This window comes from Melospiza georgiana, chromosome 15 (assembly GCF_028018845.1).
Source record: "Melospiza georgiana isolate bMelGeo1 chromosome 15, bMelGeo1.pri, whole genome shotgun sequence".
In the NCBI taxonomy this organism is placed as follows: Eukaryota; Metazoa; Chordata; class Aves; order Passeriformes; family Passerellidae; genus Melospiza; species Melospiza georgiana.
This window is the reverse complement of record NC_080444.1, coordinates 1,802,168-1,829,831: the sequence shown is the minus strand read 5'-3', so window position 1 is coordinate 1,829,831 and position 27,664 is coordinate 1,802,168. Positions and strand designations below refer to the sequence as shown.

Below are 27,664 nucleotides of genomic sequence, written 5' to 3'. Positions count from 1 at the left end.
CAGGGCTGAGCTCACATCCTGCAGTCACGGCGAGGATCACAGCCTGGGAGGGCAGCACGGCGGGCAGGGGGCACAGCCTGGCTCTGTGGGCACCCAAGGAGGGCAGCACGGCAGGCAGGGGGCACAGCCTGGCTCTGTGGGCACCCAGGGAGGGCAGCACGGCGGGCAGGGGGCACAGCCTGGCTCTGTGGGCACCCAGGGAGGGCAGCACGGCGGGCAGGGGGCACAGCCTGGCTCTGTGGGCACCCAGGGAGGGCAGCACGGCGGGCACGGGGCACAGCCCAGCTCTGCAGGCACCCGGGGAGCAGCCTGGGCATGGCTTTGTTCTGACGAACAGCGTTTCAGCACAAAACAAGGGGCTCAGGGAGCCCTGCAGGGATCCTGAGGTGCTGCCAGCAGAGCAGGCTGCTCTGATCCCGAGGGAAGGGCCCCTCTCTGTCCCACAGCCCTGCAGACACCCTCAGCTTCCTGATCCTGGCATGGGACAGACGCCCAGGCTGCCAGGAGAGCCGGGGTGCCAGCCCAGACAGCTGCAGGAGGGAATCTTGGCACGGGAGGAAATCCAGCACAAATCACATCCCTCTGCCCCGGGACAGCGTCTCTGGGATGCTCAGCTGGACAGCGAACAGCTCAGGGCAGCGGCGGCACCCAGGGCTGGGCAGGAGCCCTGTGGCACGGAAGGACCAGCCAGGGGCTGTGGGCAGGGCAGGGGCTGAACACAGGGCAGCTGGAAGGGCAGGACAGTGCAGTGGGCAGGGCTGGGCTGCGGGCACCGACTGCAGCCAGGGCAGGGCAGCGGGCAGGGCTGGGCTGCGGGCACCGACTGCAGCCAGGGCAGGGCAGCGGGCAGAATCGCAGCCAGGGCAGGGCAGGGCGGGGCAAAGCTGGGCTGGGCTGTGGGCACGACTGCAGGCAGGACAGGGCAGGGCAGGGCAGGGCAGCGGGCACAAGAGGGCATCGGGCGGAGCAAAGCAGGGCAGGGCAGGGCACTGCCAAGGCTGAGCATCCTTCGGCCGCCTCCGGGTCCATACAGGGATCCGTGCCCGCCCCGCCCGCTCCCACCGGCCCCGCCCGTGTCTCCCGGGACTGTCGCTGCCCGCGGGCGGCACCGGGGGGTACCGGGGGGTACCGGGGGGTACCGAGACGGTGCCGGGGCGGTGCCGCTGGGCCGGGGCGGTGCCGGGGCTGGACCGGGGGGTACCGGGGCGGTGTCGCCGGGCTGGGGCGGTGCCGGGGCGGTGTCGCCGGGCCGGGGCGGTGCCAGGGCGGTGTCGCTGGGCCGGGGCGGTGCCGGGGCGGTGCTGCCGGGGCGGTGCTGCCGGGGCGGTCCCGGTGCTGCGCGGCCCCGCCGCCGCTCCCAGCCGCTATAAGCGGGCGGCCGCGGCCGCGCTCCGCAGTGCATGGCCGAGCCCCGGCCGGCCCCCGCCGCTCCGCCGGGACCCTCCCCCGGGCCGGGACCCTCCCCCGGGCCGGTGCCGTCCCCTCCCCGCCGGCCGTGACCTTGGCATCCGCCGGCCGCGGGGACGGCGCCGGGGACAGCGCCGGGGGATGCGATAGCGGCGGATCGCACGGGAATATTCTCCGGGGAGAGCGAGAGCGGCAGCCTCCTCCCGCGGCCGGGGAGCGGCACGAGAGGCGGATTTAAGGAGCATCTTGGCCCCTTTGTTGGGTGAGAAGGACGGCAAGGAGCGGCAGGATGAGCACCAGCAGTGAGTACGGCGTCCTCTCGCCTTGGCTGAGGGAGTGGGGCTGATACCGCACCGAGCTGGCTGGGAGCAATTGGAAAGAAAATGTCATAGCAGCGCTGACAAGCCCAGTGGGATGGATTTTGGGTTATTTTCCTGCTCGCCTGCTCTCTGACAGGCTCTGGCTCGGCCGTGTTTGATGTGGGCTGAGCCGCGGTGCTTATCTCCACGGAGTACTTTTCTTGGCTTGGATTTCTGGGGTTTTGGAGGGCAGAGCATCGACTGAAATGTCGATACGCAACATGGTGAGAGGCAGCCAGGAGCGCTCTGACAGGCACAGCCTCTGCCTGGGCAGAAATGGACGCGAGGGGATGAGGAGAAAGGTGAGGAGACACCCAGAAACCTGAGCGAAGCACAGGTGCAATCCTGGGGGAAAAAAATAAAAGCCCCCAAAGCTTCTGCAGCTGGGGATGTGGGTGTTGCTATTGTGCGTGTGAGACAGGGACGGAGGCACTCATGCGCCGTGGATGAATTTCTAAAGAAGCAGAGCTCGGAAATGTGCTGCATAAGATGAGAACTGGCACCAGGCTGCTCACTTTGGATTCTGTGCCCTTGCTGGAAAGTCTGGGAGGATTGATCAGGGCTGAGCAAGTCACAATCAATTTCTTTTTCCTGCCTGACGTGCTGTGTGACAGCTGTGCCCACCTCGCTGGCACGGCTGTGATCCCCGTCTGTGAGTCCCTGCTGAAGGAGCTGGTGCTGGTGGCCACCTGAGGGGCTTCCTGCTGGCCTGGCCCCTCCAGGGCGGCCCCCCTGGCCCTCCGTGGGTGCTGGAGCTGTTTGGGGAGCAGAGCCCTCCCCCAGGCACGGAACAGCAGAGCAGCAACTTCTCCATTGCACTGGCGTGCTGAGGTTTCTCAATCCGAGGGCTTGGGGTGGTTCCCGAGCAAAACACCGTGAAAAATGCCTTGGCACGCTGCGAGCCAACAGAACAGGTGATTCCAGCTCTGTTGGGCTGTGTCAGAGGCGAGGAAACTTCGCAGGTGCCCTGTGCCCGAGCCACACCTGGGGCAGCGGCGAGGAGCCCCCTCCTCCCGGGTGGGAAACAATAGGGACTGATCCTTTCCGAGCCCGCAGGATGCCCGATAACAAAGGGGCCTCCCTCTGCTCCTCGGGGGGAGCAGCCCGGCTCTGTGCTCAGCCCTGCCGGGGTCTCCCTGCTCAGGTGGGACTGCTCAGCTTCCTCCGGGCCGCTCTTGGCGAACGCCTGTTGGTTCCTTTTGGGATTCCTTCCCGGCTCTTAACGGCAGCCCGGGCTGCTGCTGGAGATAAGGGCTGCTCATGGCACTGCTGTGTTCCAGCTATCTGATGGTGCTGCAAAACTCCCTCGGCTGTGGCCTCCCACGCCCATGGAGGTGCCAGGGAGCCAAACCCTGCCCATGGAGGTGCCAGGGAGCCAAACACTGCTACTCTGCCCATGGAGGGGCCAGGGAGCCAAACAAACCCTGTCCATGGAGGTGCCAGGGAGCCAAACACTGCCCATGGAGGTGCCAGGGAGCCAAACACTGCTGCTCTGCCCATGGAGGTGCCAGGGAGCCAAACACTGCCCATGGAGGTGCCAGGGAGCCAAACACTGCTGCTCTGCCCATGGAGGTGCCAGGGAGCCAAACCCTGCCCATGGAGGTGCCAGGGAACCAAACCCTGTCTGTGGAGGTGCCAGGGATCCAAACCCCCCTGCTATGCCCCCTTTTCTGCCCTGCCACACAGGGGAGGCCCCTGGGCACAGCCAGGAGTCCTTGGGAGCTGCTCCTCTGCCCCTGCCCAGCTCTGCGGCCCTGGGCACATCACTCAGCAGTGCCAAGGCTCTTGCCCAGCCTTCTGGGGGCTTTGCAGTCTGTGCCTAAATTGCCATTCCCCCGTTTGAAGTAGCAGCTCTGTGACGTGTCCTGGTTGGTGGTTTTGGGTCCCTGGAGGTGCCTGGGGAGCACCCCAGGGCTGTGCAAACCCTGCTGGGTGCTGGCTCTGCCCTCCTGTGGAGTGCTCTGAGCAGGGCGGGGATGCCCAAACGCTGCTTCCCCTCTGTTCCAGCTCACTCTGTGAGCCAGGCTGGGCTGTGGGGCCATCTCTGCCATCAGCTCCTTCTGGGACTGCTGTGAGCACTGCCAAGAGCTGCCTCACCCACCTCTGGGCATCCCTCCCCAGCCTGTAGCCCTCCAGTCCATCCACGAGGCACAAACCCCAAATCCTGGCAGCCTTGTGCCAGTGCCACCTCTGCCCTCCAATCCATCCACGAGGCACAAACCCCAATCCTGGCAGCTTTGTGTCTATGCCATCTCTGTTTCACCCCCTGTGATGCCCCTGGCACTGCCCTACTCTGGCATTTCACCCCTCTGCTGGTGCCTCACTGGAGTTTGGTGCCCCTTCCCAGCCCTCCCAGCATGGGCAGAACTGCTGCTTTGATTTTTTTTGGCTGTTTTCCCCCCCAGGACAAGGGCTGAAGAAGCCAGATTGTGCACAAATTTATGATGCCCAGGTGTTCCTGTGCCTGCAGGGCTGAAATTTTGGGGCTGGCAAAGCAAGGAGAGGCACAGCTGAGGACAGAATGGCACCATCTGATCTGTGAGCTCCCACCACTGCTTCCCACCGCTCTGGGTGCGTTTTGTTCGCGCTCCTCCCCTGCCTGAGGCTGATGTGAGGCAGGAAACCTGTGGCTGTGGGCCATGGCTGGCCCTGGGCCACGCTGTGAGCAGATCTGAGAGGCCTCCAGGAGCTCTGGGCAGGATTTGTGGCTTCATCCCCGGAGATGCTCCATGCACAGGAGCCTTGCTGAGGGGACAGGGGGTTTGCACCCTGGATTTCGGTGTCACCGTCTGTCCCACAAGGAAGGCAAAGCCAAATAGAAATTGTGTGTTTGGGGTGATAAAACCACTTGATGCCAGGTGTAAATTCCTGTCCTGGGGCTGCAGAGGAGCTCAGGTGGCCCTGAGGGTGCAAGGTGGGCATGTGGCCTCTGCTCCTGGGCTGGCAGTGAGGGTTTGGAGGGCACAGTGCTGGTGTTTACACTCATTAGGCTATCAGTGCCTCTCGCTAATTGCTCACAAATGGATCCCTACCTTAGCAAACAGCTCTGTGCTGCTGCTTGGCATTCCCATGGCAGCCTGTAGGACAAACCCTTGGCCAAGAGAACATCCCTAAAAATCAGCCCCTGGAATGTGGAATGTGCTCTGCGGGCAGCCAGCACCCCCCTGGCATGACTGATGCTGTGTTTGTGCTGAAAGGGTTAAAGCTGCCCCTGCCCCCAGGATCTCAGCCCCTGGAGTGAGTGGGAAGGATCCTTCTGCTGCTCTGAGGGAGCCAGCAGGGCTGGGTGCTGCAGGTCCCTGGAGTGCTGCTGTGAGTCACCCGTGGCATCTGCACATCATCCATCCCTGCTGGGGTGGCACGGGGGCTGTGCCAGCCTGGGCACTGCTTGTTCTGGGTGAGAGGAGAGGGCTGTGCCAGCCTGGGCACTGCTCTGGGCAGCACCAAGGTGCCCCTGCTTGTTCTGGCTCCCACCCAGGACATGCCAGCCCCTGGGGGTGCCACCCTGGGCAGCTCTGAGTTGGGCAGGTCTGGATCAGTGTGGCACTGGGTGATGGGGCTGGCTCACACACCTGGCATCTTCCAGACTCCCTCCTGTCCCCAAGGTGGGACAAATGGCCAGAGTGTGATGGCAAACCAGCTGAGGGCAGGCTGAGCCGTTTTTCCCCATCCTTGGAGCAGTGGGAGCCTGGTGGAGCACAGAGGGATCCCAAAGCAGGTTTGGGATGCCAAGTGCAGAGTGCCATCCCCATCCCTGGCACCCCTCAGATTCCTGTCCCTGCTCAGAGAGGGAAGGCTGGGCAGTGAAGGATTTGGGAATGAGGTTTCCTGGCAGACCCTGTGCACGCAGCATGTTTGCCTGGTTATTTTTGTCCTCCCTCAATCATGCTTCTCTCAGATCGTGATCCTCTAAGCGTGATTACCCCGTAATCTGCAGGCACATGTGGCTACAAGGTGTTTACCAGCAAACTCCATTAAGGGCTGTGTAATTAAAGAGGAATCTCCGGGAGCTGCAGCTCTGCTCCTGGGGCAGGTGATTGTCCCCACCCAGCTGGGAGGGTTTCCCATGGTCAGAGATGCAGGGAACCCAAGGGATCAGCGTGTTGATGCCATGAGCAGGGAGTTTTCCACAATTTGGGCACTCCCAGACTGCCTGCCTGCATTTCAGTCCTCTCAGTGCCCTGACAAACAAGCAGACACAAATCACTCCCTGTTTTCCTGGGCAGACTAGCAGAGGCACAATCACCCATTGCATTCAATTTGCTGCCAGAGAATTCCAATGCCAGGCAGCAGCTCTGTCCCTGGGCTGGTGGATGGGCCCTGTCCTCTCACCCGGGCTCTTTCAAACCCTCTTTCCTGGCAGCTGGCCCTTGGGGGAGCAGGAGCCACGGAGCCCTGCAGGCTCGGGGAGCGCGTGCTGGAAGGTCAATGGAAGCACTGAGTTCTTCTGAGGGCCTGGCCTGCTCTTCTCGAACAAAAAGCACATTTTCTAATCATCAACTGGCCCTGCTCGAGCAGGATAACAGCTTTGGGATGGGGACAGGGGCCCACGTGCTGCTGCCTGTGCTGGGAAGGAGGGAGGGAGAAAATCCCACCCGGCTCCTGGCAGACCCTGCAGCCCCGTCGGGCTGGGGCCATCACGAAGCGCTGGGAACACCTCGTTGGGTATTTTTAGTTGTGAAATTCGTCAGAGCCTGAGCTGGGAGCGCCGCAGAACCTCCAGAAAGCATCTGGGGGTGGAGTGGTCATGGCAGGAGCTGGGCTGAGGAATGATGGGGAGGGAAGGAACAGGTGCCTCAGGCTTGGGGATTGTGGCTGTGGGCAAGGCTGGCAGGGCATTGGAAGCCTGGAGCAGGGATTGAGGCTGTGGGCAAGGCTGGCAGGGACTGGAGCAGGGATTTTTGTTGTGGATGGGGATGGAGGGTCTGGAGCAGGGATTTTTGTTGTGGACAGGGATGGCAGGGTCTGGAGCAGGGATTTTTGTTGTGGATAGGGATGGAGGGTCTGGAGCAGAGATTTTGGCTGTGGATAAGGATGGCAGGGTCTGGAGCAGGGATTTTTGTTGTGGATAAGGGATGACAGGGTCTGGAGCAGGGATTTTTGTTGTGGATAGGGATGGAGGGTCTGCAGCAGGGATTTTTGTTGTGGATAGGGATGGAGGGTCTGGAGCAGGGATTTTTGTTGTGGATAGGGATGGAGGGTCTGGAGCAGGGATTTTGGTTGTGGACAGGGATGGAGGGTCTGGAGCAGGGATTTTGGTTGTGGACAGGGATGGCAGGGTCTGGAGCAGGGATTTTGGCTGTGCCAAGTCCTCCTGTGCCCAGCCCCTCTGGGGTCGGGGGCTCGGTGCATCCTTTGGGGGGCAGAGCAGCTGGCATGCCCTGAGCCCCACAGCCCGTGGGCACTCGGGGAAGGCTCAGGAAAGGTTTATCAGGCCCAAGGTGATCTCCCCCAGGAGCACACTCAGCTCACAGGTGCCGTTTATCTGCTGGTGGCTCAGGTGTTTGACAGGACCCTGTTTGTGGGTGCATTTTTCAGCTCGGGTGCATTTCTGTGGGTGCTTTATCAGTATCAGCCATGAGCCCTGGCCTGGGGATCGATGAGCTCTGAGCGCTGCCTGGGGCGGGAGCAGCAAGGAGAAGGAGCGGGAGCTGCTGCTGTGCTTTCCTGAGCCAGCCTGTCTGACCTTCCTTTCCTCTTACCCTTGCTGGCCGGGCAAGGGCTGCAGAGCCCAAGGATCATTGGTTTTCTGTTCATGGACATTTGACTGCACTTCCATTTTGAATCAGCTTCTCCCCGAGCCCTGGGAAAGGCTCAGAGCTGGGGAATTTTGTGGGGAGTTTTCTCTGGGGAGCAGGTGCTCGAGGTTTGGAGCCATCCCCTTGGCTTCTGGATTTTCTTGGCATCAAGTGGCGCGTTTGGAGAGCTGGGGAGCAGGAGAAGCTTTGCTGGTGCCCATGCCAGCCTCAGAAACCCTTCCTGAACCCAGGCTGAGTTTGGGCCCCACGGTTTGACCGGGAGCAGGGAGCTGTGTGAGTGTTTCCCAGCAGGATCACACAGCCAAATGCAGAGCAGGACTCGCTGGGGGCTCCCAAATCCCCTGCCAGGCCCTGTGGAACAGCCCCCCTCAGAAACACCTCCCTTGTGAGAGCCCCTGGCCTGTCCTTCCCAACACCCCTGCTGTGCTGGGCTGCCAGCCCTTTTTGGGGATATTTTTGGGGATATTTTGATTTTTTTAATTTATTTTTGGAATATATTTTGATTTTTTAAATTTATTTTTGGAATGTACTTTGATTTTTTAAATTTATTTTTGGAGTGTATTTTGATTTTTTAAATTTATTTTTTAAATATATTTTGAATTTTTGAATTTTTTTATTTATTTTTGGAATAATTTTTGAATTTATTTTTGGAATATTTTTTTATTTATTTTTGGAAATTTTTAAAAAAATTTTAATGGATTTTTTTCTGTTTTTTTTCTTTTTTTTATTTTTTTCAGGGGGGGGATTTTTTTGTGGAATTTTTTTGTGGAATTTTTTTGTGGAATTTTTTTGTGGAATTTTTTTGTGGAATTTTTTGTGGAATTTTTTGTGGAATTTCAGGATTGCCGGGGCTGGAAGGGCCCTCCAAGCTCCTGTAGCACCCCTGGCATGGCAGGGGCACCTTGCACAGAGCAGGGCGCTCCAGGCCCTGCCCAAGCTGGCCTTGGACACTTCCAGGGATTGCTCCTGCTGCAGAACGGGAGCTATTTCTGAACCCCCCTGGGGACTGGGTGGGTCTGGGCCTGGCCCAGAGGCTCCTGCTGGGACACGTGGGGCTCTCCCAGTGCCAGCTGCTGCCAGGGCAGCCACAGAGGGCACAGGGCGGGGGGGTGGCCCAGGGTGGCTCTGCTGCACCCCCTGAGCAAAGCCCTCAGAGCTGCAGGGGAGCAAAGCTGAGTGAGGAGCCCCTTCCTGAGGCACAGCAGGAGCTGCAGCCCCTGCAGGGCCCCCTGTGCCCACACCTGGCTGGCACTGGGGTCACTGTGCCCACACCTGGCTGGCACAGACAGCTGGCACTGATGTGCCCACACCTGGCTGGCACTGGGGTCACTGTGCCCACACCTGGCTGGCACAGACAGCTGGCACTGGTGTGCCCACACCTGGCTGGCACTGTGGGTATCCTTCTCCAGATGTGCCAGCCTGCTTTAGGCTCGTGCCGGGCTGTGCCAGGGTGGCAGGTGGCACCGGGGGGTGTCCTTGGGGTTTGTGGCCAGACTTTGGGACAGAAGGGGGTGGCAGCTGTTCCACAGGGAATAACCAGGTTTAGGGGGGCAAAGAGGGGATTGTGGGGCTGCTGCTGTGCCTGTGGGCATCAGGGAGCCCTCGGTTCTCTCTGTCTGTCTGTCCAGGCTGTGCCTGTGGGAGCAGGGAGCTCTTGGTTCTCTCTGTCTGTCTGTCCAGGCTGTGCCTGTGGGAGCAGGGAGCTCTTGGTTCTCTCTGTCTGTCTGTCTAGGCCATGCCTGTGGGTATGGGAAGCCCTTGGTCCTTCTGTCTGTCTGTCCAGGCTGTGCCTGTGGGTATGGGAAGCCCTTGGTCCTTCTGTCTGTCCCACCAGGAGGGCAGTGGGCTGGGCTGATCCTTTCCCTCTGCAAAAGGAGGTGCTGGATGAGCTGGCTGAGGGATGGAGTGTGGATGTGTGGATGTTCTCCCTCCCCTGCTTCTGAAAAAAACCAAGGAAAGGCAGTGCCTGTGTGCTGAGTTATTGCTGATGACTCCTCCTGATGGGCTCCACATAAAATCCCTGCCTCCCTGAGGATGCTCCCCGTTGAAAGCTTTTATGGCATCTTAAAAATAGCCCCAGAGGGGGGGAGAGAATGAGAAGACGAATAGGTAGGTGGATCCCTAATAAGGAGAGGAGAGGAAACGGCTCGGGAGGGAATGGAAAGACTCTGGTGCACGGCACGTGAGTGGCTGCTCAGGGAGGGGACGGGGTGGCCACGCTGGGCTGTGCCCAGCAGGGGCAGGGAACCCCATAAAAAGCCTGTCTGGGGGGTCTGTGCCTTGCACAGGGGCAGGGAACCCTATAAAAAGCCTGTCTGGGGGATCTGTGCCTTGCACAGGGGCAGGGAACCCTATAAAAAGCCTGTCTGGGGGATCTGTGCCTTGCACAGGGGCAGGGAACCCTATAAAAAGCCTGTCAGGGGTGTCTGTGCCTCGCACGTGCTGGGGACAGGGCTGGGCTGAGCAGCAGCTCGGGCTGTGCCTCCCCCAGGCTCTCCCTGCATTCTACAAGTGGCTGTTAAAAATAATCCCTGCCTTGGCCATGCAGCTGCTGCTCCTGGGCCATCCCCAAAAAGTGCCCATCCCCTCCCAAAAAAAGTGCTCATCCCCAAAAACGTGCTCGTCCCCAAACTGCTCATCCCCAAAAAAGTGCTGAGCCCCATCCCCAAAAAGGGCTCATCCCATCCCCAAAAAAGTGCTCATCCCCAAAAAGTGCTCATCCCCAAACTGCTCATCCCCATCCCCAAAAAAGGGCTCATCTCCATCCCCAAAAAACTTCTCATCCCCAAAAACTGCTCATCCCTGCTCGTCCCCTCCCCGCAGGCTGCAGCTGAGGGATGGGATCACCCCTGGCTCTCCCTCAGGTGCCCTTTCCCCTCTGGGCTGTGCCCTGGGGATGGTGCTGGGCCCCTGAGGTGCCATTCCCCCACTGGGCTGTGCCCTGGGAAGGACCCTGAGGTGCCATTCCCCATCTGGGCTGTGCCCTGGGAAGGACCCTGAGGCTCCCTGTGCTGAGCTTGTGGCAGCTCTCCCCAGCACTCAGGGAGCATTTCCCAGGGTGTCTCCAAGAAATGCTAATTGCTTTGGCTTCCCTGGGTACAGCACAGCCACTGGGCACAAAGGGCTCTTAGTCAGCTCAGGGATCTGCCAGATCCTTGCTCTGGATCTCCTGGAGAGCTGCTGGGCTCTGCTGTGGCCATGCTGATCCCCACATCCCCTCTTGTCCCCAATTTCGGGTGGCACGAGGCACTGTGAGCTCTCTTTGGGGTGTGACACCCCCCAGACTCAGCCCCTGGCAGGCACAGAGGGCTCAGATGCTCCCCTTGAGCTGTGGGAAGGGTGGCTGGAGGGGTGACAGGAGTTTCCCATCCTGGGGATGTGTCAGGAGCCATCAGCTGAACCCTGGGGTGCCACAGCCCAGCCCAGCTCTGCCCTTAGCAGGGAAAGCTCCGTGCAGGAGCCTTGGTTTGGTGCAGGCAGCTGGAAACTCTCCCTGGCTTTGCCCCTGCTCCAACTGCAGGGAAAAAATGCTGCTAACGAGGCTCCAGTGTCACAGCCACCAGCCTGTCACATCCAGGCCATCTCCCTTTGCTTTCTTGCCTTTTTTATCCTTTTTTTATCCCTCTCAGCTAGACAGGAACCCAGGGAAGCAGAGGCTGTGGAGGGTTGGCAGTGCCCATCTGCAGGGAGCAGTGGAGCTGCAGAGCCCCTGCCTGGTGCTGGGGGTGGCTCTGAGGCAGCAGCACCTCCTGGCTGGGGTGTCCATCCTCCTCCTCCTCACCTGCAGGGCTGCAGCCTGCTCTGGGCTCCAGCACTGGCAGTGTCCAGCCTGGGGGAGAGAGAGGAGCTCTGGGATCGCCCAGCTGTGACCTTCCAGTGCCTGAGGAGATGTGGAGAGGGAATTCGCCAGCGATGGAGTGGCAGCACACAGGGCAGGGCTGCACGCTGCCAGGGAGTGGGGTCAGATGGGATATTGGCATGGAATTGTTCCCTGGGAGGGTGGGCAGGCCCTGGATCCCTGACAGTGCCCAAGGCCAGGCTGGATGGGCTTGGTGACACCTGGGACAGTGCCAGGTGTCCCTGCCCATGGCTGGGAATGGGATTAGAGGATCTTTAAGGTCCCATCCAACCCAAACCATTCCGTGATTCTGCCCCTGGTCCCTGTTCCCACCTTGCCTGGGAGCATCCCCTGGGTGTCCAGAGGGAGAGCTGGCCAGGATGGGGACACTGCAGCAGCCCAGGGTGGGGACACTGCAGCAGCCCAGGGTGGGGACATTGCAGCAGCCCAGGCTGGGGACACTGCAGCAGCCCAGGAGGGGACACCTGGAGCTGGTAAGGGTGGGGACATTGCAGCTGCCCAGGGTGGGGACACTGCAGCAGTCCCAGCCCTCTCTGCCTGCTGGGTGCCCCAGATGTGACCGTGCTCACCGGGGTTCTTGGATGAGGGAGGAGACGAGGATCTGACTCCATGTTTCAGAAGGCTGATTTATTATTTTATGATATATATTACATTAAAACTATACTAAAAGAATAGAAGAAAGGATTTCATCAGAAGGCTGGCTAAGAATAGAATAGCAAAGAATGATAACAAAGGTTTGTGGCTCGGCTCTCTGTCCAAGCCAGCTGTGATTGGCCATTAATTAGAAACAACCAAGATGGGCCAATCCCAGATGCCCCTGTTGCATTCCACAGCAGCAGATAATCAATGTTTGCATTTTGTTCCTGAGGCCTCCCAGCTTCTCAGGAGGAAGAATCCTAAGGAAAGGATTTTTCATAAAAGATGTCTGTGACTCTCAGGTGGCAGCAAGGCTCCAGTTTGGGACACAATTCACAATTCGGGCAGGCAGGTTTTGGCTCTCCTAACCAAAAGCGCATCAAAGACCACGCTCATTTTCCCCCTGCTGAAAGGGGACTTGTTCCCGGAAAGTGCCAGCGCTGCCGGGCCCATTGATTGCCCGTTAATTGTCGCTAATGAGGAGCTGGTGAAGTGGCATCCAGAGGCTCTTGGGGACAGACTGTCGCTTCGGCTTGGGAGGGACAGCTCAGCGGGGAAGGCAGCCGTGCCCTGCGTGGGTGAGCTGAGCTGAGCTGAGCTGCATGAATGGCTTTGTTAACGAGGAATGCTCCAGTTCCGTGCCGGCAGCTCGCTTCAGAGGGTCTTGGTGCTGCCCTGTCCCCTGATGGATTTATTTCCACGTGGAGAGTGGGATGGAGAGGGCTAAACCCACCCATGTTTTAAGTGATGCTTTAAGTTTGAGCTTTCCCATTTTCCAGACTCGGTACTGCGTTAGTTTATAACTCTGCACTCCCTATAAAGTATCAGCAAGTTCTGCTCCCAGCTCAGTCCCACAGAACAATCCTTTCCCAGCCCCACAACCAAGGACACCGCTGCAGCTTCAGCCCCAGGAGTGCAAACAACAGGGAATGGAGGGGAGCAACCTGGGAGGGTGGGACTGCATCACCTGGAGCTGGGATTGGACACCCCAGCATGGAAATGGACCCAAACTTATCAGAGTGTGAGAACTCGTGCCCAGGATCCATCTGGGGTGGAGCCACGGCCGGGCTCTGGCACTGCCCAAGGTGTGTCCTGTGAAGGGCTGTTAACAAATCCCAAATTTATTCCTTTACCAGTCCAGTCTCTGTTCTGAAGGCACCAGCAGGACTCAGTCTGTGCCCAGGAGCTGTGCCAGGGCTTGGCCCCTCGCCTGCAGCCTGCCCATGGAAGGAGGGCTGTTGTTCCCCAGCCCCACGAAAGGCACCAGAGGCTCTCAGCAGAGCCAGCCCTGCCTGCTCCCCCAGCCCTGTCTGCCTGCCCAGAGTCCCTCTGGATTCTGAACTGGGGAGCCCCGGTGTGGGCAGGAGGAGAGGAGGGAGCTGGGGGTGCTCAGCCTGGAGAAAAGGAGGCTCAGGGGTGCCCCCATCACTCTCACAGCTCCTGAAAGGTGCCCGTGCTCAGCTGGGGCTGGGCTCTGTCTGCAGCAGCACTGACACAACCGGAGCACACAGCCTCAAGGGAAATACAGGTTGGATATCAGGAAAAAGTTTTTCACAGAAAGGGTGATAAAGTTCTGGAATGGCTGCCCAGGGAGGTGGTGCAGTCCCCATCCCTGGGGGTGTTTAACAAAGCCTGGATGTGGCACTGGGTGCCAGGGTTTAGTTAAGCTGTTGGGGCTGGGCTGGACTCGATGGTCTTGAAGGTCCCTTCCAACCCAGTGATTCTGGGAATTCTGTGATTTCTGTGTGAGTTCTGTAATCCCATCTGTGCCAAGCCCCTGGTGTGCCATGGCGGTTCACAGTTCCAGGTGTGCCTGTCCTGCCCCATCCCTGCCCTCCCCAGCCAGGTGTGGCCCTGCCCTGCTGGCCCCTCTTGCTGGGCACCCCCAGGTTCCCCAGGTGAGGCTCAGGATGGGTCTGGGGCTGTGGAGCCCCCTGGGAGGGTCACACTGGTGCAGAGCTGTGGTTTTACCTGTGGAGATTCCTCTCCCACTGCAGGATCTTCCTGGGTGCCCATCCCTGCCCCAGCAGCTCCTTGGCACCTGTGCCACTCACCTCGGTGGCTCCTTTTATCTCCTCTGTGCTAAAATGGCTGAGCTGCCTCACCAGGCCCTTTTCTGGGTGTTCTCTCTGTTTTTCTGCCACTCCTGCCAGGTTTCCATGGACCTGTGTGCCTGTTCTTGTTCTCACAGCAAGAGGCTGTGTCTGATTCCTGCTCAGCTGCAGGCAGGGCTGCTCTGCAGAGGGGATCTTCCCTCTGGATTTGTTATTTCTTTAGGATAAACAGCCAAGTGGGATGTTATTTTCCATTCCTGCTGAGAGAGGTTGGAGCTGCTGCTTTCTTACCCATCCCTGACGTCTGGTTTTGGATTCTCTGCCTCTGAAGTGGGGAGGAGAAGCAGGAGTGGAGAATGTGGATGTGTTCTTGCTGTACCAGGGATGGGTGGCTGCACCTCTGCCTCCCACCCTGGCCCTGCTCTGGGGTTCAGGGGAGCCCTGAGCCGTGCACAAATTGTTCTGGACTTTGTTTTTCCCTGTTTCCAGGCTCCTTTCACAGCCAGCCACTGCTGTGGATTTGGGACTGGTTATTGTTTTGTTCTGACCCCTAAAATGCCTTTTATGGGGCTCAGGCAGCCCTGCTCCACTTGGGAAGCAGCAGGACAAGGAGCTGGCACAGCTGGGCTGACAAATGTGCCTGGGGCCAGAAATGGGGCAGAGTGGGAGAGGCCAGAGCTGCTGTGATGTGTGAGCTGTGCTGTGCCCCAAAACTGAGCCAGCATCTGTGCTGGGACAGGGAGAGGTGCTGGATCACCTGGTCCATCCATCCATCCATCCATCCATCCATCCATCCATCCATCCATCCATCCATCCATCCATCCATCCATCATCCATCCATGATTCCATCCATCCATCCATCCATCATCCATCCATCATCCATCCATCCACCCATCCATCCATCCCTCCATCCATCCATCATCCATCATCCATCCATCCATCATCCATCCATCCATCCATCCATCCATCCATCCATCCATCCATCCATCCACCCATCCATCCATTATCCATCCACCCATCCATCCATCCATCATCCATCCATCCATCCATCATCCATCCATCCATCATCCATCCATCCATCCATCCATCCATCCATCATCCATCCATCATCCATCCATCATCCATCCATCATCCATCCATCCATCCATCCATCCATCCATCCATCCATCATCCATCCATCATCCATCCATCCATCCATCCATCCATCCATCATCCATCCATCCATCCATCCATCCATCCATCCATCCATCCATCCATCCATCCATCCATCCATCATCCATCCATCATCCATCCATCATCCATCCATCATCCATCCATCCATCCATCCATCCATCCATCCATCCATCCATCCATCCATCCATCCATCCATCCATCCACCCCCAGGCTCTCTGGCACTGTCCCCTCCTGTCCCAGTCCCCCTGGCAGGGGACAGGCCATGTCCTGGAGGGGTCCTGTGCTGGGACAGTGGCAGGACACCGGGGATGTCCCACTGGTGCACTCAGAGGGTGCCTGTGTCAGGGTCATCCCACGGGGAGCAGCCTCCACCCTCCACCCTCCACCACAGCTGATTTCCCTCCCCACAGCTCCCTCCTGCCCCATTTTTGCTCCATGGCTTTTTGCCTTCCCCGCTTTTTCTTTCCCCACCTTCCTCTTCTCTTCCCTCTGCCGTTTCTCTGCTGGCAGCTTTGTTCTCCTGGCTGTGTACTGGGGTTGCCATGGCGACTGCCAGAGCATCCCTGCATCCCTAGCCATGCTCTGTGCCCGGCCTGGCCATGGCAGGGACAGGGCACCCCCTCCTGCCCCTCCCAGGGGTGCCATTCCCTGGGGACATCCCTGGGCACATCTGGGGACAGCTCAGGGCAGGGCTGGCTGCGTGGCACCGCCTCACTGCTGCCACAAACGTGCCAAGAAAACCTTCAGTAAATATTTTTTTAATGAGCAAACACCAGTTGAGGAGAGCAGAGGAGCTGCTGCAGCCCAGGGAGTCCCTGGGGTGAGGAGGCAGAGCTGCTTGTGGCCTTCTGGTGGCGATTTGCAGATGGCAATATCTCCTTGCAGCGTGTGTCACAATTGCTGGGCCCCTTTCAGGAGATAATTAGGTTGATGTGTTATTAGCTGATTACTGGGGAAACATACATTTACTGAGGATTTATCCTGCAACCAGCATTAATCTCCTGTATAGCTGCTAAACCCCCATAAATAATCTGATTTTGATAATCAATTGCTATTGCGAGTTCCCCTATAAATCTCAATTAAATGCACATTTAACAGGCATCAAGGTGCCAAATTTGCTTGTGCCTGTGTGCTGCTGCTTGCCTGGGGCAGATGTCAGGGCTGGGCAAGCTCTGCTCTGCTTTTCCCACAGCCTGAGAGCAGAGAGGGGTTTGCCAAGGCAGAGCATCCCGGAGCAGGAGCTCCTCCCCGGGCCATCCCTGCCATGGGGGATGCCAAAATCCACCTGGGGATTTCAGCAGCGCTTGCTTGGGATGGAAATTGAGAAACTGAGCCAGTCCTGGCCCCCCTGGGCCACTGTGGTGCCTTGTGCAGCCTTGGTGCAGGTGCAGGGCTCAGAGGGTGGGGACACCCTGCAGGGAGAGGTGACCAGCAGGACAAGGTGCCACCAGCTTGCTTTGGAGCTGGAAGGAGATTCCAGCCTTTAATTGGGCTCTGCTTGCTGTTGGGGCATTTTATTTTATTTTATTTTATTTTTTATTATTTTAATTTTTATTATTTTATTTTATTTATTTTATTACTTTTGTTTTTTATTTTATTTTATTTATTTTCATTTTTACTTTCTTTTGTTTATTTTGCTTTTATTTTATTTATTTTAATTTTTACTTTCTTTTGTTACTTTTATTATTTTATCTATTTTTATTTAATTTTTATTTATTTTTTATTTATTTTATTATTTTTAAAAATTCCATTTATTCAATTACAACTTTATTTAAATTGCATTTATTTTTAAATTGTATTTTATTTTTTAATTGTGGTTTTTTTATGTATGTATTATATATTTACTGATTGATTTCATCTCCTTGGTTTTGCCCCGAGTGACCACTCCATCCTGCTGTGTCCCTGGCACTGCCGAGTCCATCCCTGGCACTAGCGAGGGGATCACAGCAGATGAGGATCCAGGTGTTTGCAGGGCCCCTGGGGCTCTCTCAGAGGGCTCTGCAGGGTTTTTGGGGTCACTCTGTGGTAGGGAACTGCAGGAGTGGATTGCACCTCTTCCAGCCCCATAATTTGCAGGAGTTTGGCTCAGGAGGGCTCCGAGAGGTAGGGGTCAGGGTCAGGGTTAGGGTCAGGGTCAGGGTTAGGGTTAGGGTTAGAGTTAGGGTCAGGGTTAGGGTCAGGGTTAGGGTCAGGGTTAGGGTTAGGGTCAGGGTCAGGGTTAGGGCCAGGGTTAGGGTTAGGGTTAGGGTTAGGGTCAGGGTTAGGGTCAGGGTTAGGGTTAGGGTTAGGGTCAGGGTCAGGGTTAGTGTTAGTGTTAGTGTTAGTGTTAGTGTTAGTGTTAGTGTTAGTGTTAGTGTTAGTGTTAGTGTTAGTGTTAGTGTCAGTGCAGGAGGGCTCCAGGGGATGTGGCAGTGCCCTCCCTGTGTCTCACAGAGCTCCCACTTGTCCCAGTGAGCTCCTCCCAGGCTCTGGGAGCCCTTGGAGCAATCTGGACCAGCCTGGGAAGCTCCTGCTGCGGTTCTGCCCCCATCCCAAGCTGTAACCCATCCCCTGGAATGGGGCTGCTGGGTGCTGGTGGCATGGAGAGGGCTCTGTGACAAACACCCCAGCCCTGCAGCCTATTTCTGGGGACATTGTCCCCTCGGTGACGCCAGGGCTCGCTCTGCCAGCTGTCACCCCCAGCCCGAATTCCTATTGCATTAACACCCGTGCAGTGCCTCTGGGTGGGGGTTTGGTTTCAGCTGGCTCCCCGGAGCAGAAAGGGTTAAAAATAGCAAATCCACCACCCCTCATTCCCTGGCTCTGACGCAGACTCCCAGGTTGGAGCTACAATGCCGACAGGAATAGGGTTTAAAATAAAACAAGGGAGTGCTCTGCACTCTGCAGAGGGAGAAAGGACCTGGAGGAGCCCCTGGTTCTGTAAAACAGGCAGGAGTTTGTCTGCCTGGCAGGTAAATGGTGCTGGGTGTTAGAAATGAATACTCCACTTTATAAATTAAGGAAATTTATTAAATTATCAAAGTATAAATTTGGGAAAAGCCACAAGTCTTTTCGACTCTGAGCCAGGCAATCAGGGTTGGGGATACCCAGGATTTGGCCTCTATTGCACCAAAGTCCCTGTGGGTCTCCAAAATGTCATTTCTAAGGGGTCTTCTGTTTTATACAGTCTTTTGGGCAATGGAAGGGGGCTCTTCTTTAGCATATTTTAGCATATTATTGTAGTTTTTAGCAAATTCTTTAGCATATTATTGTAGTTGTTTCTTTCTTGCCGCCATGTTTCCCAGTGGATAATTCCTGGAATCCTGGCGGGTGAAAACTTCCCAGGATAAACTTCTTATGATGCCTATCAAATACCTCCTGCTGGGGCCTTGTCAGATGGAAAAAATCCCTTGAAATAGCCATCCCTGGAGCCAGTGTCCTCCTGGTGTTGGGATCTCCATTCTCTATCACTGTTACTGCTTGTTGCCCGACATTGGCTTGGTACGCAAAATGGTGTGGTTTTAATTTCTTTTAGCATGAATTATTGTATATATAATATAATAATATGTAGTATAATAATATATATTGTAACATATGTCACATATATAATATAATAATATATCATATATCATATATAAAAATCATATATCATATATCGTATATCATATATCACATGTTATATGCTATATATTATATAGTATATAGTATATATCTCATGTTATATGCTATATGCTATATATTATATATTATATATTATATATTATATATTATATATTATATATTATATATTATATATTATATATTATATATTATATATTATATATTATATATAGAATATGATAATATATTATATAATAATATTATATTGTAACTTATATCACACTGGGCACACACAGAGATCAGTGAGAGGGAATTCAGGAGGTTCTCAACCCCAGGGGAACCATGGAGGAAGGAGCTCAGAGCACTCTGCTCTGGAGCTCTGCACCTCCCCAGGGCTCAGCAGGGCTGGTCTCAGCCTCCTGGAGGTGCAGGCAGGGACAGAGCAGGCAGATCCTTCTCCCAAAATTGTTCCCAGACTCTGGAAGCAACAGTCTGCTGCAGGGTGGCGAGGTGCCAGCCTGGCTCTGCCTCGTCCCACGGGGCTGCTGCTCTGATCTGGCACAGAAAATCCTAAATCCCCCACGTTTCTCCCTCTCTCACAGGCTGGCCTAGTTAAAAAAAAAAAAAAAAAGTCAGCTCCTGGCTTTTCTTTTGTAATATTTTAAATATAGCAGCCTTTATGTCTGTGATGGATGCACCATATGTTTGGGAAACGGCCCCGAAATGCACCGGGCTGGTGGGTGGAGGTGAAAGGGAAAGAGCATTTCCACACGGGAAGCTGCAAACACAAAAACACAGCAGCAGCAAACAGCAAATCCCTGCTGCAGCAGCCAGCAATAATCTCCTTTCTGTCCTGCCTGTCCCATGTGAGCAGCAATGAATGTTTCCATTGTGTCACCTCCTGTCCCGGCCACCCTGGCACTGCCCAGCAGGACGTGCCACATCTGACAGCTCCTTTGCCTTTTCCCTTCCTCAGAAATCCCCTTTGCTGCTTTCTCTTTGGGGTTTTTGGGGGGGGTTTCAGCCAGAATGGTTCCTGCTGGAGCTGCTGCAGGCTCAGGCTGTCCCACTGCAGATCCCTGGTACCTGTCCTCAGCCCATCAGGAGCACTCAGCCCTCCCCAGCTTAAAAATGTAAATATTAAATAAGGAACCACGTGATGCTATTGGATTTTACTGGGGGGAAGGATCAGGAGAGAAAATCTTCTGTCCAGAGGTGAATCTGTGTCCCTGGTGCTGCTGCTGGCCTGGCTGGGGGTGGCTTTGGCACCAGGGACAGTCCCTTTCCAGCTGCAGGATTTTCACTTTACTCGCTCAAAGCTCCATCTATCACTTGCCCAGACCTTCAGCACTTACACATTTCCTTCCATCTCCTGTCTGTGTGGTTTAATGTGCAGACAATGGCAGGAACATCCAACAAACAGTGATACTGCTTATCACTCTCACCCCACAATCAGATCTCCCTGAGTTACACATCGTGTTCTTCCATCTCTTTGCATTATCCACCTGGTCCCTGAGCAAAGGCAGCCCCACGAATGGGTTTGTCTGTACTCGAGGCAGAACTGACCACAGCACATCCCAGAGCACTTATTTCCCCTCAAACCACGGCGCCCACCCAGCCAGGGCCGTGTCCCAGCCCCGAGCACAGCCCCTGCTCCTTTTCTCTGCAGAAACCTGGCCCCAGCAAAGGGATGAGCTCAGGCTTTGCAGCTTTTGGCCAGCGCCTCCAGTCTGGATTCTTTACTCTGCACATCCCTCAGCTTCAGGAGCCAAGTGCAGCCCCTTGTGGGGACCCCCCAAAACCTGTCCAGCCCAGCTGGAGCTGCAAAGAGCTGAAATGCTGTGGGATGGGGATGGGTGCAGCCTGAGGCAAAGCCACCCCTCCTGCTCTGCCTGGCTCAGCTGCCTCAGGAACCAAATCCAGGGCAGGGCATGGAAATCCAAATCCAAGGGGTTCTGTCCCTCCAGACCTCCCTGCGGGGGAACTCCTGGGACACAGGGGATGTGCTGGGATACTGGCAAATTCTTGGGATGCAGTGGAACTCTTGGGATAGGGGAATTCTTGGGATAAATTGGAATTCCTGGGATGCAGTGGAGATCTTGGGATTCAGTGCAATTCCTGGGATACGGGCAAATTCTTGGGATTCAGTGGAATTCCTGGGATACAGCGGAGTTCTTGGGATGCATTGGAATTCTTGGGATACACGGGGAATTCCTGGGATACAGTGGAGCTCTTGGGATGCAGCGGAATTCTTGTGATGCAGTGCAATTCCTGGGATATATCTGGGATGCAGCGGAACTCCTGGGATACATTGGAATTCCTGGGATATAGACAAATTCTTGGGGTGCAGTGGAATTCCTGGGACACAGCGGAACCCCTGGGATGCAGTAGAATTCCTGGGATGCAGGAAAATTCCTGTGATGCAGTGGAACTCCTGGGATTTAGAGGAACTCCTGGGATCCAGTAGAACTCCTGGGATGCAGTGGGATTCCCAGGATCCAGCGTGTTGCTGGCCCTGCCCAGCCCGGGTGTCACTCTGGGGAAGCTTTCAGCCCTGCTGTGCCTTCCTGTCTGCACTCAGAGCATCCAACCTCCCTGCAGCTCTGAGAACAGGAAAAGCAACTTTTCCCTCTTTTTCCTGGGGATCTGTGAAGATGCCAGCAGCCCCCAGCGCTTCCATCTGACCCCAAATCCCCCAAGACGCTGCTGGGATGGGGCTGGGGGCTCCTGCAGGCAGGAGGTGCCAGCTCTGAGCCCCGGGGCGGGTTTGGGTGTCCCTGGCACATTCCAGCCCTGCCTGTGTGGGGAGTAAACATCCTGCAGCAGCCAGGTCAGCCCGGGAGACAATCACAGCTTCCTCCACGCTCATTTGGAGAATAATTTCCACAAACGCAGCCAGCAGCAAATTCTGCTCTGCAGGCAGGGCCTGGCTTTATTTTTTGGGATTTTTTTTAAATTTTGTTTTGTTTTGGGTTTTTTGAGGTTTTTTTTGGTGGGTTTTTTGGGGTTTTTTTGTTGGTTTTTTTGGTGTTTGGTTTGGTTGGTTTGTTTTTTGTTTTGTTTTGGGTTTTGGGGTTTTTTGTGTGGGTTTTTTATTTGGTTTTTTGTTTGTTTGGGGTTTTTCTGGGTTTTTTTTTGGTGGTTTTTGTTTGTGTTTTGGTGGGGGTTTTTTTGTTTGTTTTTTTGTGGGGGAGGTTTTTAATTTATTTTCCTTCTATCCCCTTGTTTTTTTCTCCTTGTCTCTTTCCCTCCTTCGTCTCCTCTGGGTGTTTCTCACCTCCCTCCTGTCTCTTTGTGCAGCGTGTCCCCGTGTGACCCAGCTCCCACCCTGGCTCAGTGTGCTGCCGTGCCCTCACCATGCTCTGGCACCTTTTTTGGGCACCTGTGGCATCCAGCCTCACTGCCTGCAGCCCTGCTCCAGCTCAAGGGGGTTCCCTGCTTCCCTCCCTGGTGTGGTGGCAGTGCTGGCCCAGCCCTGTGCCCTCTGCCACGGTGGCACCCTCACATCACCCAGGGCTCCCCTGTGCCCTCTGTCCCACCCAGGCAGTGGGGCCAAGGGGCCACTGTGGGCCAGGTGGGGCAATAATTGGTGCTGATCTAATTAGGCGAGCCGAGGGCTGGATTAGGAGCTGTGACAGGGGAGGGGTTTTAGCTGTAAGCCACAGATGGCTGTGCTGGGAGCCAGGAGAGGCTGCCGTGGGCTGGAGGGGTTCCAATCCTGCCTGGAATACGCTCTGGGCTGGCTGGTGGGATTGGGAACAGCCCAGGGGCTGCTCTGGGTGCTCCCAGTGCCCCCAGGCGCTGTGCCAGCCTCGGGGGTTCAGTGCCAGCACTGCAGGAGCAGCTGGAGCTGCTGCAGGCTCAGGCTGTCCCACTGCAGACCCTGGTACCTGTGCCCAGCCCATCAGGGGCACTCAGCCCTCCCCAGCGTAAAAATGTAAATATTAAACAAGGAACCACGTGATGCTTCTGCATCTTACTGTGGGGGAAGGAACAGGAGAGAAAATCTTCTGTCCAGAGGTGAATCTGGCATTTTCTCCTTGCTGGAAATGGATTTTATCCGAGGGAGCTCCATGGAAGCAGGGGATGAGCAGTGAGATGGTTGTGCAGGGCTCAGTTCACCTCCAGAGCTGAGCATCCCAACTGCTCCCTGGGCCCTTCCTTTACCTCAGAGGGTTTGGCTGAGCCTCTCCTGGTTCTCTCACCCATCTCTGTGCTGCTGTCCCCTCCTTTATCTCAGGGTGTTTTGCTGAGCCTTTCCTGTGTCCCTCACCCAGCTCTGTGTTGCTGTCCCCTCCTCACAGGGACCTGGTTTGGACTCAGAGGTGTTTTCCAGCCTGGATAATTGGGATTTGTGCTGGAGCAGGCACATTCCAGGCCAGGGGCACCCCCACAGGGCCCAGGCCAGGCTCTCCCTGCCTGCTGAAGGAGCAGCACCATCGCCTGCCAGCCCATCCTGCCCTTCCTTCCCAGGGCGTTCTTGGGGCTGCAGCCAAGCCCTGGACAGCAGGCAGGAGCCTCTGGCCCTGCTGCTGATGAGAAAAACCCACATCCCGTGGCCTGGAGCTCCCACCCTTCCTCCCTGCACCCCTGGGACCCAGCTCAGCTCTGCCTGAGGGGAAATCCTCACCCTGGAGCATGTGGGGGTGTTCACAGGGGAGTTCAGCCCCACGGAGCTGTGGAGATTCCTGCCAGCATCACCTGACAGCATCCACTGACATCCAGCATTGCAGGGCTGGATCCATCCCATGGTGACACCCACATGTCCCTAAACACTCCAGGGCTGGATCCATCCCATGGTGACACCCACATGTCCCTACACACTGCAGGGGCTGGATCCAGCCCACAGTGACACCCACACCTCCCTGCACACCCCAGGGCTGGATCCATCTCCTGGAGACACCCACACCTCCCTCAGCACCCCAGGGCTGGATCCAGCCCACAGTGACACCCACATGTCCCTAAACACTCCAGGGGCTGGATCCATCCCATGATGACACCCACACCTCCCTGCACACCCCAGGGCTGGATCCAGCCCACAGTGACACCCACACCTCCCTCAGCACCCCAGGGCTTGATCCATCTCCTGGAGACACCCACACGTCCCTGCACACCCCAGGGCTGGATCCATCCCACAGTGACACTCACATGTCCCTAAACACTCCAGGGGCTGGATCCATCCCACAGTGACACCCACACCTCCCTGCACACCCCAGGGCTGGATCCATCCCATGCTGGCACCCTTTGCTGCAGGTGCCAGCTCTCAGTCCCTGCATGCCCCCTGGCACCCACCAACCTCAGTTTCCCGTGGTGGCACTGCCTCTCCTTATTAATTTCAGGGTGAATGCTTTGCTTTGCCACAGTCCCCTTCACCTGTGGCTCTGCCAGCATTGTGTGAATGTTAATTACTGTTAATTAAGCCAGGCATGCCCATCTTCCTGTGGAGATGCAGTGTGATAATCTGCTGGCAGCAGGGCTGGGTGGGAATTTCCAGCTCCCCTGTGGATAATGATCCAAACCCCACCTGGAGCAGCTCATCCCTGATAGACCCTCCTGGAGGGCCAATGGGCTGGAAGAGGGAAATGGGTGGGAAAGGAGCATTATCTGCTCTGGTCCCAGCAAGGAAGGAGGGATGGAGCTCTAAAAATGCCTCTGGGTGCTCAGGGAAAGCTGCTCCTGGTTTGCTGTGCTCGGGTATGTGGAGCTGTGGGGTTTGGGGCTGCCTGGGGGGACCCAAGCTGCTGGAGGAGCTTGTTCTGGGTTTGTTGTGCCCTGCTGTTTGTGTTGGTGGTGAGCAGCAGCCCCTCCAAATGGAAATTATCCCCTTTATCCTTGCACTCCTGAAGTGCTCGGAGTGTTCCAGAGGTTCAGCATTTCCCCATCCTGCTGGAGGCTGGACGGGGGCAGGAAGAGCACAGGAAACCAAACAAGGTCCTTGACCCTCCCGAAGCCAAGGAGGGCATTGCAGAGGGGAACTGCAGACTGTGAGCCTGGAGCAGCCCTTGGGCAGGGTCCCTGTGCCCTCCTGGGGCTGTTGGGGGCTGTCCCCTGCCAGGGTCACACACTGAATGGTCCCTGTGCATTGGGGGGTGTTTGGGGGCTGTCCCCTGGGGGTGTTTGGGGCTGTCCGCTGTGCCCTGGGGGTGTTTGGGGCTGTCCCCTGTGCCCTGGGGGTGTTTGGGGCTGTCCCCTGTGGGTATTTGGGGCTGTCCCCTGTGCATTGGGGGTGTTTTGGGGCTGTCCCCTGTGCCCTGGGGGTGTTTGGGGCTGTCCCCTGTGGGTATTTGGGGCTGTCCCCTGTGCCCTGGGGGTGGTTTGGGGCTGTCCCCTGTGCCCTGGGGGTGTTTGGGGCTGTCCCCTGTGGGTGTTTGGGGCTGTCCCCTGTGCCCTGGGGGTGTTTGGGGGCTGTCCCCTGTGCATTGGGGGTGTTTGGGGCTGTCCCCTGTCCCCTGGGGGTGTTTGGGGCTGTCCCCTGTGCCCTGGGGGTGTTTGGGGGCTGTCCCCTGTGCCCTGGGGGTGTTTGGGGGCTGTCCCCTGTGCCCTGGGGGTGTTTGGGGGCTGTCCCCTGTGCCCTGGGGGTGTTTGGGGGCTGTCCCCTGTGCATTGGGGGTGTTTGGGGCTGTCCCCTGTCCCCTGGGGGTGTTTGGAGACTGTCCCCTGTGCATTGGGGGTTGTTTGGAGACTGTCCCCTGTGCCCTGGGGGTATTTGGGGCTGTCCCCTGTGCCCTGGGGGTGTTTTGGGGCTGTCCACTGTGCCCTGGGGGTGTTTGGGGGCTGTCCCCTGCCCAGCTCACCCCCTGCCTGGGCACGGGCACCGCTGCCTGACCCCAGGGCAGCAATCCCTGACCGGAGGTGCCACCTTAATCCGGATCATTGGCAAATCTGCCCGGTGCCCACGCAGCAGCCCCGTGGCACTCCCTGCCTGGCTGCACCCAGAGCCCAGCAGGACACGGGCACAGCCCCACAGGAGCCTGCCCTGGGCATGTTTTACCCTGAGAGAGCAGCACAAACCCCTGAATTGTTGTCCCAAACCAGCTCTGGGCAGAGTGGGGGCAGATTATGGCATTCCTTGGGCAGCTCCCACCCCCTCTGCAGGGCTGCTGTGTCCCAGCCCGCCAGGCCCCTAATGCTATTTACGTTATTAGGGGATTACTGGGTGTAATGAGCTTTGCCCCGCTCAGCTGGCCCTGTGCTGGGGGCTCTGGGCTGTGTAATACTTCCTGCACGGGGCCACCAGGCGGGCAGCTGCCGCCTGCACACAATGCCCCAATGTTCCTGCACACAATCCCAGCCTGGCCCGGGATTCAGCACAAACCAGGGAGCTTTGGGCAGCGCTGAGCAGAGCAGGAGGTGCCCCGAGCCGGGTCCTGACCCATCCCCACGGGCACAGCCAGCAGGGGTGGCTCAGAGCCAGCTCTGGAGCACAGCTAAAAGCATCTCTGCCATCCCCAGCTCCTCTCCATCGCAGCAGCCAGGGCTGGGATGTGTTGCTATGGACACCAGGAAGCTTTCCCTGGAGACCAGGAGCCCTCACCAAGCGATGCCTGCGTGCTCCGACACAGACGACTACTATTATTATTATTATTTTATTGTTATTATTATATCTGTGTGTTCTGACACAGATTATTATTATTATTATTATTATTATTATTATTATTATTATTATTATTATTATTATTATTATTATTATTATTATTATTATTATTATTATTATTATTATTATTATTATTATTATCTTGGTCTCCCCCCTTTCTTTGTGATGAATGTTTCACTGTGGATGGATTCCTGGCTTCCCCCCCTGCCTCTGTCCTGTTTTCCCCTCCCAGCTTTGTGCATTTCCATGGCTGTGTCCCAGGGCTTGGCTCCTTCTGGGCCAGGGTGTGAGCAGTAGGTGCGTGGGAGGAAGGCTCAGCTCTGTAACTCTTGCTCTCCTGGAGACCCCTGCAGGGAACATCCCTGATTTATTCCAGCCTTGGGAAATCCTCCTGGTCCCCTCAGGCAGCTGCAGAGCTCCTGGGCACCCATTACACCCGTAACCATCACAGGAGGTGCTGCATTCCTGCTCTGGGGTGGGGGCTCCCTGCTCCCTTCCTTTTGTGTGGGACCTCAGAGTGATTTAGGTCTGGACTGATTAGTCTCTGCTGGGCTTGCTCCAGGCCTTGTCCCTCCTCTGCGGGCACTTGGTGTCCTTTGGGTACCTCTGAGAGCTCTGGGCTTGCAGGGAAGGGAAATCCCAGCAGCTCCTGGAGGTCAGGGCTGGGTCTGAGCAGTGCAGGAGGCACTGGGATCTTCCTCAGCCCATTCCCAGCAGCTCCTGGACATCCAGGCTGGGTCTGAGCAGTGCAGGAGGCACTGGGAGCTCCCTCACAGCCCATTCCCAGCAGCTCCTGGAAGCCAAAACTGGGTCTGAGCTGTGCAGGAACTTCCTCCCAGCCCATTCCCATCAGTTCCAGGGATGGAGCTCTGCTCCAGGAGGTTCAGCCCCTGTGGCTCTGGGCTCTTGGCGCAGGGAATGGGATTTTACTGTGCCACAGTCTCAATGTCATTTTGACTTTTCCTGCCTGGCTTTTGAAGCTGATAATGGGCTGTTTCTGTTCCCTGTCACTTGATCTGCCCCTGGGTGAGCGAGGAGCCTCTGATGAGTGATCTCCTCTGTCCTGTGCCCCCTGTCCCTGCTCTGCAGGCACTTCACAGGCTGCCTTTCAATCAGCTGCTTCTCCTGTTCCTGGGAATGCAGTTCAGCCCTGGGTCAGAAGAGCTCTGGCCCATTGAAATCCTCCTTTTTGCTGCTTGACCTGCCCAGGTTGTGACTCCCTGTCGGAAATCTTGCAGCAAATA

The 27,664-nt window shown here is 56.6% G+C and overlaps 1 protein-coding gene across 1 annotated transcript in view; it reads left to right on the top strand.

Moving 5' to 3' along the window:
- The first annotated feature begins 1,431 nt into the window (after positions 1-1,431).
- Positions 1,432-27,664, top strand: part of ABLIM3 (actin binding LIM protein family member 3) — a 45,623-nt gene continuing 19,390 nt past the window's right edge. Inside the window, exon 1 of the mRNA XM_058034920.1 lies at positions 1,432-1,709. Within this exon, the coding sequence (XP_057890903.1) occupies positions 1,697-1,709 (13 nt within the window). The 5' untranslated portion in view covers positions 1,432-1,696. The remainder of the gene's footprint in view (positions 1,710-27,664) is intronic.